The sequence below is a fragment of the Abramis brama genome, assembly GCF_963993115.1.
Source record: "Abramis brama genome assembly, chromosome: 11".
Classification (NCBI taxonomy): domain Eukaryota; kingdom Metazoa; phylum Chordata; class Actinopteri; order Cypriniformes; family Leuciscidae; genus Abramis; species Abramis brama.
Window position 1 is genome coordinate 33,681,327 of NC_139973.1, and position 13,664 is coordinate 33,694,990.

A 13,664-nucleotide genomic window follows, 5' to 3' on the forward strand; every position below is an offset into this window, starting at 1 on the left:
TGTGTGTCAACTTGCTGTCAGACAGCAAGTGAACATAATTGCATCACCCACTTTAAAGTTGGAAAGATTTTGATTAGCTAATCATTGTTTTTATTGTTTGATGTGATTACAATGATATTGTTCCTCTGCCATTATCGTTATAGTTATGGAGTGGACCCCACTTTCTTTCTTTTTTCTTTAGAGTCAACATAATTTTTTTAAACTTTATGTTCCTGGTTATTATATTTATTGTTTGGTGTTACTTCCTCAGTATGTCATGTCATTGATGCTATGCAGACTTTATAATGAGATTAAATATTCTTAATATAAACCTACAGAAATAATCAAAGAGCTGCAAAGATTCACCTTTTTAAATTTTGTCCATGTGTACAGACAGTATTGGTGCAATCGGCCGAGACGATCTGCTTGACATACTTCATTGAGTTACTTATGCAGAAGGGGAAGCCAGTGATGTTGGTAGGAAATGCTGGTGTAGGGAAAACTATCCTGGTCTGGGATAATATTTCTAAACTTAAAGAGGAATTCATGGTGGCCAAAGTACCTTTCAATTACTACACAACCTCAGCCATGTTACAGCGTGAGTAAGATGATGAAAGTTGTATACGCACACACCATATTCTCTCATAAACACAGAAACATTTGCGACAATTAAATAAAGTAACTTCACATTTATGCATGCAAACGCATGGACACATTTGCAAGGTATGCAGGAGGACATCATCGTACAAATTACAGGCAATATTTCCATTCTGGTTGTTTAACTGTAGGCGTACTGGAGAAACATCTGGAGAAGAAGGCAGGGCGAAACTTTGCTCCTTATGGTACTAAGAAGCTCATCTACTTTGTGGATGACCTGAACATGCCTGAGGTAGATGCATATGGCACTGTTCAGCCTCATACTCTTATCAGGCAGCACCTGGACTACTCCCACTGGTATGAGAACACGAGCATTAAAGCATGTAGATGAAACATTATTTACAGTCTTGTTTTTAAATGTGCTTTTGATTAAATTAATGTTTCTATTTTGTAGGTATGACCGTCAGAGACTAGTCCTCAAGGAGATTCATAACTGTCAGTACATCACCTGCATGAACCCAACAGCAGGAAGCTTCTCAGTTAACCCTCGGCTACAGGTAACCATAGCAACCAATACATATCCAGCCCTCATCTGAAAGTAACCATAGCAATATTTCACCCTTGACTATACGTAATTATAACCAGAGCCGGACAGTAACTGAGTACATTTACTTGAGTACAGTACTTAAGTACAATTTTGAGGGATCTGTACTTTACTCGAGTATCATTTTTGGGGAGTACTCATGACTTTACTCAAGTACATTTGAGAGGCAAATATTGTACTCTTTACTCCACTACATTTCTATCCATAAATGTGAGTACCCGTTACTACTTCTAAAAAAAAAAATAAAAAAAAAGGAAAAAAGAAACATATCGGAAACCCTCTCAAATGTGATTGGATTGTGCAGGCGCCACTGATTGGGACAGCCTATCAGCAATCACCTTCAGCTTTCCGCCAAAGTCAACTCCATGGTCAGATTTAGATAAGAGACGAAAGCATGGACGAAACAATGGATGAAGACGCAGCAGGTCCATCCCGGGAGCAATATTTTTTTTCCCAGGATGGTAGGGGAAGACTCATGAATATTCATTAGGGAAGTCATCCCTGATTGGTCTTAACCCCAGTGACGGGTAGGTTTAGGGGCGGGGTTATGGAGGTCATAAGACCCCCAGTGACGGGTAGGTTTAGGGGTGGGGTTAGGGGTAGGTCATCAGACCAATCAGGGATGACTTCCCTAATGAATATTCATGAGTCTTCCCCTACCATCCTGGGAAAAAAAATATCGCATCCCGGGAATGTGCCAACTCGTGGCCCCACCTCGCCAGACTATTTCAATTTTCTGAACAAGTTAATGATAGTTTTCGCTTCAAGTGTTTGCTGTGTTTACCAATGTAAGCACTGTGGCAGTAGTAATGCAATATTTAGAAAATGTACTCTTGTACTCTTGATACTCAAGTACTTTTAAAAACAAGTACTTTAGTACTTTTACTTAAGTAGACATCTGACTGTAGTACTTTTACTTGTACTTGAGTAAAATTTAGCAAGGGGTATCTGTACTTTTACTCAAGTAATGTAGCTGTGTACTCTGTCCGCCTCTGATTATAACAACCAATACATATACAACCTAGAATCCAGTGTAGACATGAAAAGAGCCTGGACAAGGAGTTGTGCAGCATGCTCGGATATTGTAGGATGGGTCTGATTTTGTTGTGTGTTCCATTAAGTTCATCTGGTCATCAAACAGTACTTCCTGGCTGACCTGGTTGGGATTATTATTGATGAGTCTTTAACCTAGCTGTGGTAATAAAATGCAGATGGTAGGCCCCAGTAAAGTTGTGTATATCGAGAAAAGTGGGGGCCAAGTATTGAACCCTGAGGCACCCCATGGTAACTTGGTAAAGGAAGATTTGGTGTTTAACAGTGTTGAAGGCTTCAGACAATCCAGCGTAATACAGAAAAGTAGACCATAAAAACCAACTTATGCAAAACCCTCAAGCACAGTTAGCCTGTCTTACAATTTCATTAGTGTTTACCAAACAAAGAAAAATCCTGTCCAAAATACGCAAATACATGTTTTTATGTTTCACATTTCTTTTTGATCTTTTTCTTCACCCTGGCAGAGGCATTTTTCAGTGTTTGCTGTACATTTCCCCAGTCCGGAGGCTCTGGCAACTATATACAGCAGTATTTTGAGTGGTCATTTCCAGCAGGGTGGCTACAGTTTTGGTGTGAGTCGCTTGGCCAACACACTGGTCCAGGGTGCCATTTGCCTGCATCAGAAAATGAGCCAGAACTTCCTGCCCACAGCCATTCGGTTTCACTACATTTTCAACCTCAGAGACATATCTAACATCTTCCAGGTGTGTGTCAATGGAACAGATGCGTGTGTCTGTGCAGTTACCATGTACATAATACAGAGTACTATGGCTGTATGTATGTATAAAGTGGCCTACTTGTGTTTAGTATTAGTGTTGACATGGTTTTTTCTGTGTTCTTATACTTTGTCTGTGTGTGTAGGGAATTCTCTTCGCTCTGCCAGAACATGTGCGGTACCCTATAGACCTGGTGCACCTATGGCTGCATGAGTCTTCTCGTGTGTATTCAGACAAACTGATGGAGGAGAAAGACGTTGAGCTGTTCAACAAGATTCTGCTAGACACAGGAAAGAGATACTTTGAGGTGAGTAGAACTTCTCAAATCCCTTGTGGGGTCGCCTGTAAACTGATAGTCTAATTATCAAGTAAAACCTTTTTCTCTCTCCTTATGTAGGGTATAGATGAGTCTATATTTATCAACCAGCCATTGATCTACTCTCATTTCGCTCATGGTATGGGTGAGCCACGTTATGCACAGGTGACGGACTTGGAGAAGCTTCAGAAGACCCTGATGGATGCTCTTGAGCACTACAATGAGCTGCACTCTGACATGAACCTGGTGTTGTTTGAGGAAGCCATGCAACACATGTGAGCCTGCTAGAAAATAACAAAATCATTCAGGTTTTAAACTGTATTTAACAGAATTTTAAACATCATTAATAAAAAACATGAAACAGCTCATATAATATTTAGTTTGACTTTCTGAAGTAGAAAATCAAAAAAAGTTTGAGCACCTCATTTGTAAACTATATTATCGCTGAGAAATATATTAAAAGTTGGATATATAATACATTCTACTTTACCGGCATACATACATTTACTCATGTAAAGTAAAATATACTCTATAGCAAATCTCGGCTGTGAGATTGTTTATGTCGTTGCAAAATGTAAATGTATTATCGCACAGCTCTATAGGTAAAGTTGGATATATATTAAATCCAAAATATACTTAAAACATACTTGGATAAATGCTTGGCTTTTATTTCCTTGCAAAAACAACAAACGTCTGGAGCTCTTTATGTAAAGTTGGATATATATAAGTATGTCCAACTTTATCGGCATTCATACAGTATACTTGAGTAGGGCGATATATACTATATCTCATATCTTAACGGCTTGATTGCTTGTATCATCGCAAAATATAAACTATATTATCACCCAGCTCTAATCTGCATGGGTAATCTGTGTGTGTTTGTGTGCAGTTGTAGGATAAGTCGTATTCTTGAGTCTCCTATGGGTAATGCCTTGCTGATTGGAGTAGGTGGTAGTGGGAAACAGAGTCTCTGTCGGTTGGCTGCTTTTCTTAGCATCTTGGAAGTATTTCAGATCACACTGAGAAAGGGTTATGGCATCAGCGACCTCAGGGTAACACACCCACACACACACTGCATTTCAATGATCTCTCTTTGTTAGAAGCTTAATATGAAATATTATGAAAAGTTTTCCCTTCTACTTCCATCCTTTGTTCTTTCTTTGTAGAGTGATATCGCTGCACTGTACATAAAGGTGGGAGTGAAGAACATCGGCACAGTTTTCCTGCACACAGATGCCCAGATTCCTGATGAAAGATTCCTGGTCCTGATCAATGACATGCTAGCATCAGGTTTGCAATGGAAACTTTCACATTTTCTTCTTCGTCTCAATCCTGACAGTAGCTCTCAGTTTGTCTGAGTTTATGTATATATGTGTGTGTGTAGGGGATATACCTGATCTCTTCAGTGAGGAAGAGGTTGATATGATCGTCACCTCTATTCGTGTGGAGTTGAGGGCGCTTGGTTTGCTGGACACACGTGAAAACTGCTGGAACTTCTTCATTGATCGTATACGCAGACAGCTCAAGGTTGGTTTCCTTATTTAGAAAACTGTATCCTAAGTATATATTACATATGAATATGTGAATGTTATGCTTCTTCTAATCTACTCTGTAGGTGGTGCTGTGTTTCTCTCCGGTTGGCTTCACTCTTCGTACACGTGCACGGAAGTTTCCGGCTCTTGTGAACTGTACCGCCATTGACTGGTTCCATCCTTGGCCCCAGCATGCACTGCTGTCCGTCAGCAGCACTTTTATACAAAATATCTCTGGCCTGGAGGTAAAAATCTAGGGACAGCGAGGGTGATATACATAAAATAGATTAAATCATAGCTGCATCCTAATTTGCATATATCTGCACATTTAATGGACGTATTTCACCTTTGATTAATTACTTTACATTTAAGACGCATCTTTTAAGTAATTACTTAACTGTTGTTTAGGGCCAGTAAAAATTTGTATACTTTTATTTAGCAAGGATGTATTAAATTGTTCAAAAGTGACAGTAAAGACATAATGTCACAAAAGATTTGTTTATATAAATGCTATTCTTTTAAACTATAATATTAAGAAATGTTTATTGAGCAGCAAATCAGCATATTGGATCATGTGACACTGAAGACTGGAGTAATTATGCTGAAAATTCAGCTTTGCCATCACAGAAATAAATAAAAACATTTAAAACCATATTAAAATAGAAAATTATTATTTTAAATTCTAATATTTCACAATATTACTGTTTTTACTGAAACATTAAAACATAAAAACATTGAAAAATCATACCTATCCAAACTTTATAACAGTAGTCTAAATGCATTTACCAAGACATGCTTTTCTTTTCTGTAGTGATCAAATTCACAGCAAATTCACAGTAAAAGTAGTAAACACTCTGAAAGCTGACGTCAGCATATTCCTAAAACACTGCACTCTGGGTAGAGTCAATACCATATCACAATATATCTAAATTCACAGCAGTCCAATGGAGATTGAACAATTCATCATCATCAATAAAACACAATAATAAATAGCACACGAGGGTGAATCAGTGTACTGACGGAGTCTCTCACACACGCACACTCACGAGACCGAGCTTGAGGCTTACTGGTGGGCGTCCAGCGACTCGGGCATGAGTATCCAAATATTTGTATACTTTTATTTAGCAAGGATGTATTAAATTGTTCAAAAGTGACAGTAAAGACATAATGTCACAAAAGATTTGTTTATATAAATGCTATTCTTTTAAACTATAATATTAAGAAATGTTTATTGAGCAGCAAATCAGCATATTGGATCATGTGACACTGAAGACTAATTATGCTGAAAATTCAGCTTTGCCATCACAGAAATAAATAAAAACATTTAAAACCATATTAAAATAGAAAATTATTATTTTAAATTCTAATATTTCACAATATTACTGTTTTTACTGAAACATTAAAACATAAAAACATTGAAAAATCATACCTATCCAAACTTTACAACAGTAGTCTAAATGCATTTACCAAGACATGCTTTTCTTTTCTGTAGCCAGAGGTGCAAGTGTCCATCAGTGACTTTATCTCGTTCGCACACACTAGTGTGAATGAAGTCAGTGTAAAGTATCAGCAGAATGAAAAACGTTTCAACTACACCACACCCAAAAGCTTCCTGGAGTTCATGAAACTTTACGGCAACCTGCTGGGGACAAAAAGAAGAGAATTGAGACAGAAGATGGAACGTCTGGAGAACGGCTTGCAGAAACTACTGAACACTGCATCACAGGTCAAACTTACATTTAAAACTACACACACACACACAGGGTTTCACCAAAATCTACCAAATTGTATGAAAAAGTGACCTTCTCATCCTGTGAAAGGATTTCTATTTTCTTTTGGCTTAAAGGAATATTTCACTTAAAAATGAAAATTCTGTCATAATTTACTCACCCTCAAGTTGTTTCAAACCTGTATGAATTTGACACAATGAATGAACACAAAAAATATATATTTTGAAGAATGTTGGTAACCATACAGTTCCATGACTTACATAGTATTTTTTTCCTACTATGGAAGTCAGTGGGGTCCATCAACTGTCTGGTTACCAACATTCTTCAAAATTTCTTCTTTTGTGTTCAGCAGAATAAAAAAATTCATACAGGTTTGGAACAACATGAGGGTGAGTAAATGACAGAATTTTCATTTTTAAGTGAGCTTTAACCAAGACTGATTGTACCAGGAGAATGCATCTCATTTTGGAAGCTGAAGGAGCTGCAAAAACTAAAATAAATGTATATTATCACACCATATTCTCAGTCCTAGAGCTTTAAGTTTGACATTATCTGGACCTCTCTCTCAGGTGGAGGATCTGAAGGCTAAACTGGCCACACAGGAAGTGGAGTTGCAGCTAAGAAACACTGATACTGAAGCTCTCATCGCTAAAATTGGCCAGCAGAGTGAAAAACTCAGTCAGGAGAGGAGCGTAGCAGATGCAGAGGAGCAAAAAGTGAGACAAGCACATGAAGATATTCCCACCCTAATGCACAAAATCACATGCATCACCATATTAGAATATCACATGATTCCCGTCCTTGTTTGTTTATATTAATAATTGCTATCGATGAGTATGTATCTGAGAAAGACATCATAATGATTTCAAATTTCAGGTAGAAGCAATCCAAGCAGAAGTGACCAAACAGCAGCAAGAGACTGAAGCAGATTTGTGGAAAGCAGAACCGGCTTTACAGGCAGCTAATGCAGCACTCAACACACTCAACAGGGTGTGTATTTGTGTGTGTGTATGTGTAGCAGCGGCAGTAATGTAATTCGACTACGCCACCCCGAGGTCTACCCGGGGAACTGTAAATAACCACCAAGGCTTCTATAGGATTAGGCAATCAGGTTCGGGCACTGAACAAACAGAGAAATGGTTCCATACAAAAAAATAAAATTTTATTGATCAAATTCACAGCAAATTCACAGTAAAAGTAGTAAACACTCTGAAAGCTGACGTCAGCATATTCCTAAAACACTGCACTCTGGGTAGAGTCAATACCATATCACAATATATCTAAATTCACAGCAGTCCAATGGAGATTGAACAATTCATCATCATCAATAAAACACAATAATAAATAGCACACGAGGGTGAATCAGTGTACTGACAGGGAGTCTCTCACACACGCACACTCACGAGACCGAGCTTGAGGCTTACTGGTGGGCGTCCAGCGACTCGGGCATGAGTATCCAAATAATCCACCCCAATGCACGTGCGCAACCACACAACCAGCACAGCAACGATCACACTGTGAAGGTACCCACACTACACACCAAAGAGGGCCCACCACCTCGAGCGCGCCGTCCCCACCGTCAGCACTCAGCTCCTCAACATATAACAAGGACAGAATAAACAAAATTAACTACAGGTCATAATTTCACACCAGAACTCAGACTAACACCACAATGACAAAAACAAAAACTTTACCAACAACAGCAGTACTGATAAAGTAAGTAAACAAACAACAAAGAAAATGAAATAATGTTACAAAACAACAGTAATGCTGATCAATGAAATAAACAAACAAAGGGACAATGAAATAATATTGCAAAACGACAATAATGCTAATAAATGAAATAAAAAGGCAAATGAAATAACGTTGCAAAACAACAAACATGAAATAAACCAAAAGGCAGATACAATAACTTTACAAAACACAATAATACTGGTAAATAAAATAAACAAAAAGGGGCGAATTAAATAACTTTACAAAACAGTAAAACTGATAAATGAAATAAACAAACAAACGAGACAAATTAAATGACCGTCAAGAAACAAGGACGAGCCAATCGTAAACCGGCTAGAAAGGATAAAACCAATATAACCAAATGGGGAGGAGGGACTGAATCCAACCACAGTCCATCCTGCCACATATGTATGTACTTGACTATAGTTTGGGGACTAACGGGTGTGCTTTGTCTTCTGTATTGAACCGTCCTCACACTCAATATCCAAATGCTTTGTTTTGATGAGCAGACTTGATTTGTTTTGTCCAGAGTAATTGTGAATGCATGCATGTGTGTGTGTGTATAGCTGAATCTAACAGAGTTGCGGACGTTTCCGAATCCTCCCGCCATCGTATCGAATGTGTCCGCAGCTGTTGTGGTGCTCCTGGCTCCTGGCGGCCGTATCCCAAAGGATCGCAGCTGGAAAGCATCTAAAGTTGTCATGAGTAAAGTGAGTGTGTGTGAAGCTGACATTTAAGATTTATTCTCATGGTCATATTTGAAAATTTTCTGACATTTAACTTCAGCCATCTTCTTGAAATCTGGATTTTACCTCATATTCCATCTATAAGCAAAAGGCTGAAATTTACTTAAATTGCCAAAATGTGAGAACAAAAAATGTTAACGAATCTTGAGTATTGAAGTTTTCAAATGATTGTCGAGATGTATGAATAATTTGCCAGTGAAACTACTGTATACTGTAACTCAGCAGGTTACAGATAAATACAGATAAAGAGATAAATTTATCAATTTATCAAAGAGATAAATTGGGTAGATTTATTCCTTTTCTTTCGGTGTGTGTTTAGGTGGATGACTTCTTACAGGCGCTGGTTAATTTTGATAAAGAGCATATCCCTGAAGCCACAGTGCGTGTGATCAAAGACGAGTATCTGAGTGATCCTGAGTTCAATCCAGAGTTTGTCCGTCTGAAATCCTCTGCAGCGGCCGGTCTCTGTGCCTGGGTCATCAACATCATCCGCTTCCACGAGGTTCTGCTCACTTACACCATCAAGCATTAATAATTACAGTGAGGAAAATAAGTATTTGAACACCCTGCTATTTTGCAAGTTCTCCCACTTGGAAATCATGGAGGGGTCAGAAATTGTCATCGTAGGTGCATGTCCACTGTGAGAGACATAATCAAAAAAAAAAAAATCCAGAAATCACAATATATGATTTTTTAACTATTTATTTGTATGATACAGCTGCAAATAAGTATTTGAACACCTGTCTATCAGCTAGAATTCTGACCCTCAAAGACCTGTTAGTCTGCCTTTAAAATGTCCACCTCCACTCCATTTATTATCCTAAATTAGATGCACCTGTTTGAGGTCGTTAGCTGCATAAAGACACCTGTCCACCCCATACAATCAGTAAGAATCCAACTACTAACATGGCCAAGACCAAAGAGCTGTCCAAAGACACTAGAGACAAAATTGTACACCTCCACAAGGCTGGAAAGGGCTACGGGGAAATTGCCAAGCAGCTTGGTGAAAAAAGGTCCACTGTTGGAGCAATCATTAGAAAATGGAAGAAGCTAAACATGACTGTCAATCTCCCTCGGACTGGGGCTCCATGCAAGATCTCACCTCGTGGGGTCTCAATGATCCTAAGAAAGGTGAGAAATCAGCCCAGAACTACACAGGAGGAGCTGGTCAATGACCTGAAAAGAGCTGGGACCACAGTTTCCAAGGTTACTGTTGGTAATACACTAAGACGTCATGGTTTAAAATCATGCATGGCACGGAAGGTTCCCCTGCTTAAACCAGCACATGTCAGGGCCCGTCTTAAGTTTGCCAATGACCATTTGGATGATCCAGAGGAGTCATGGGAGAAAGTCATGTGGTCAGATGAGACCAAAATAGAACTTTTTGGTCATAATTCCACTAAACGTGTTTGGAGGAAGAAGAATGATGAGTACCATCCCAAGAACACCATCCCTACTGTGAAGCATGGGGGTGGTAGCATCATGCTTTGGGGGTGTTTTTCTGCACATGGGACAGGGCGACTGCACTGTATTAAGGAGAGGATGACCGGGGCCATGTATTGCGAGATTTTGGGGAACAACCTCCTTCCCTCAGTTAGAGCATTGAAGATGGGTCGAGGCTGGGTCTTCCAACATGACAATGACCCGAAGCACACAGCCAGGATAACCAAGGAGTGGCTCTGTAAGAAGCATATCCAGTCTCCAGACCTAAACCCAATAGAGAATCTTTGGAGGGAGCTCAAACTCCATGTTTCTCAGCGACAGGCCAGAAACCTGACTGATCTAGAGAAGATCTGTGTGGAGGAGTGGGCCAAAATCCCTCCTGCAGTGTGTGCAAACCTGGTGAAAAACTATAGGAAACGTTTGACCTCTGTAATTGCAAACAAAGGCTACTGTACCAAATATTAATATTGATTTTCTCAGGTGTTCAAATACTTATTTGCAGCTGTATCATACAAATAAGTAGTTAAAAAAATCATACATTGTGATTTCTAGATTATGTCTCTCACAGTGGACATGCACCTACGATGACAATTTCAGACCCCTCCATGATTTCTAAGTGGGAGAACTTGCAAAATAGCAGGGTGTTCAAATACTTATTTTCCTCACTGTATTTATGATTATCAATAATATGTAAATTATAATATATATATATATATATATATATATATATATATATATATATATATATATATATATATATATATTGAACTATTGAAGTCGTAACAGTTCAAAAATGCAAGATTTTAAAATGAATGCGTCTATGTAAACGCTTTTGCACAAACTAAGACAGAGAGTGCTGCTATTATGTAGAACTTTAGATGAACTGAATTAATGTCTTGTGTGGGATTCTCATTGAGTTTTTGTGATTGTATTGTTTACAGTGTGTTTTTTTGCTTCCCTCCTCCACGCTGTTCTGTCCAGACGTATGTGAGTAAACACTTGCTAATCTGTTCAGATCAATAAATTATAAAACAACATAATATTGGACATAAGAACATTTCAACGCAACCCAACAGATATATGACTGTTTAAACTGGTTTAATTGGAATTAATATAGAATCTGTATAAGTATATACATAACTATTCAAAAGTTTCAACATTGATGATAATAAGAAATGTTTCTTGAGCATCACATCAAAGTCAACTTTATTGTCATTTTTTGCACATTGCATGGCAATTGTTAAAAACGAAACACAGTTCCAGTTCAGCAGTAAGGATCATGTGATTGAAGACTGGAGTAATGGCTGCTGAAAATTCAGCTTTACCATCACATGAATAAATTACATTTTTAAATATTTTAAAATAGAAAACAGTTATTTTGAATTGTAATAATATTTCACAATATTACTGTTTTTACTGTATTTTTGATAAAAGAAATGTAACCTTGGTGAAGACTTCTTTCAAAAACCCATATTGACCCAAAACTTTTGAACAGCAGAGTATGTAGCCAACTGTGATTATTATTGAATCTTCAAGTGTTTAAATGTCTGCCAATAATTCTATTTAGCCGAAGAATCATCCATCTCCAGTTCAATCCAGTGCTCTGTAAACCATTCTAACGTTCTGGTATTGTGTTTGTGTGTTTAAATGTGTTTGGGTTTAATAAGGTGTTCTGTGAGGTGGAGGTGAAGAGGATGTGTCTGTCTCAGGCCAACGCTGACTTAGCTGAGGCTGCAGAAAAGTTAGAGGTCATCAGAAAGAAGCTGACCGTAAGTCTCTCTCTTGCTTGCTCTCACTCTCTCTCTCTCTCTCTCTCTCCACCACAACATCCTATCAGCATTTCACAAAAGTGCACTGTATAATGTCAAATGTGTGTGTGAAATGTGGAGGAGTTGGATGATAGTTTGGACACACTGAAAGCTGCGTTTGAAAAAGCAACCTCGGAGAAACTCCGCTGTCAGGATGAGGTGAACCACACCAACAACACCATCAAGCTGGCCAACCGCCTGGTCAAAGGTTTAGAGGTCAGAATACAATACGCTTGTTTTGTCTTTTGGACAATAGTCGTACGTTTAATTTTTAATGAAAAATTCTACTATACATGTAACTTCATGGTGCATACCATATGTGCATTGCTAGTAGGGTTCAATCATTTATTTAAATCTTACACATGTTTTTGTGAAATATTTCAGTCCGAAAATGTCCGCTGGGTTCACTCTGTGGCTCAGTACCGCGAGCAGGAATCCACTCTGTGTGGAGACGTTCTCCTCACTGCAGCCTTCATCTCATACGCTGGCTCATTCTCAAAGAGATACAGAGAGGAGTTACTCCATAACCTCTGGATGCCTTACCTGTGCGCCCAGAAGGTGAGTGTGGGATCGAGAAAATCAGGATTCAAGATGAACAGTTTCACAGTTATTGTCTCCATATCAAAATGAGATTGTGGTGCTGAAATGTGTATTGTTTCACCTGTTCAAGTTCAGAAACCTCAAACTGCATAGAGTACAATCCTTGTACAAGAGGACAAGCCAACACGATTATTTATTTTTATTAATTATTATTTAATTTCAGTTAGTTTTTCAGTAACTGTTGTTAGTTTTGTTTAGTTTTAGTTATTCATTTACTTTGAATTTATTTTATTTCAGTTTATAAAAATGTTTTTTGACCAATAGGTTTAGTATTAAAGGAACCATATGTAAGAAATGTATTTCAATTAATCATAAAATGGCCCTGATATGTCACTAGACATTAAGAAATCATGTTCATTTCAAATACTTATATCACTGACAACAGTAGTACGGCCAGGATATTGTCATTTAAAAGTGAAGTTGCAGCCCTCAACTGATGTTGATGATGTCATGTTGTGTTTTGGCCTGAAGCCCCACCCTCCACCTATCTACCAATCACGAAGTCAGTAGTGTTTTGGCATCCGGGTTGCCAGCTCAGCTCTAGTTACCACAGCTGCAGCTACAAACGTTCGTGCTGGATCCTGCAGCCTATCTGGCAACCTCGAGTCAGGGGGGAGGGGGAGGGGATACACCGCTCTACAGTAATTTGAAAGTGATTGCAGTACCAGTTTTGGCCACAATCTTACATACGGCTCCTTTAATTTCAGTTTTCGTTCACGAAAGTAACCTTCAAGGAATTGAAACATATTTATCCTTTGCATTCCGTTATAAAAACCCATATCTTACACCAGGAATTCCCAAACGGT

The 13,664-nt window shown here is 38.4% G+C and overlaps 1 protein-coding gene across 1 annotated transcript in view; it reads left to right on the top strand.

Annotated features, from left to right (window-relative positions):
* Nucleotides 1–13,664, top strand: part of dnah9l (dynein, axonemal, heavy polypeptide 9 like) — a gene marked incomplete at its 5' end in the record, with an annotated part of 47,493 nt that overhangs the window by 24,180 nt on the left and 9,649 nt on the right. Inside the window, 18 exons of the mRNA XM_084127954.1 lie at nucleotides 373–577; nucleotides 768–933; nucleotides 1,031–1,133; nucleotides 2,698–2,937; nucleotides 3,095–3,256; nucleotides 3,347–3,540; nucleotides 4,155–4,317; nucleotides 4,432–4,555; nucleotides 4,650–4,792; nucleotides 4,881–5,042; nucleotides 6,290–6,523; nucleotides 7,097–7,243; nucleotides 7,404–7,517; nucleotides 8,828–8,971; nucleotides 9,327–9,509; nucleotides 12,118–12,219; nucleotides 12,340–12,474; nucleotides 12,643–12,816. Coding sequence (XP_083984080.1) covers nucleotides 373–577; nucleotides 768–933; nucleotides 1,031–1,133; nucleotides 2,698–2,937; nucleotides 3,095–3,256; nucleotides 3,347–3,540; nucleotides 4,155–4,317; nucleotides 4,432–4,555; nucleotides 4,650–4,792; nucleotides 4,881–5,042; nucleotides 6,290–6,523; nucleotides 7,097–7,243; nucleotides 7,404–7,517; nucleotides 8,828–8,971; nucleotides 9,327–9,509; nucleotides 12,118–12,219; nucleotides 12,340–12,474; nucleotides 12,643–12,816 — 2,895 coding nt within the window. The remainder of the gene's footprint in view (nucleotides 1–372; nucleotides 578–767; nucleotides 934–1,030; nucleotides 1,134–2,697; nucleotides 2,938–3,094; nucleotides 3,257–3,346; nucleotides 3,541–4,154; nucleotides 4,318–4,431; nucleotides 4,556–4,649; nucleotides 4,793–4,880; nucleotides 5,043–6,289; nucleotides 6,524–7,096; nucleotides 7,244–7,403; nucleotides 7,518–8,827; nucleotides 8,972–9,326; nucleotides 9,510–12,117; nucleotides 12,220–12,339; nucleotides 12,475–12,642; nucleotides 12,817–13,664) is intronic.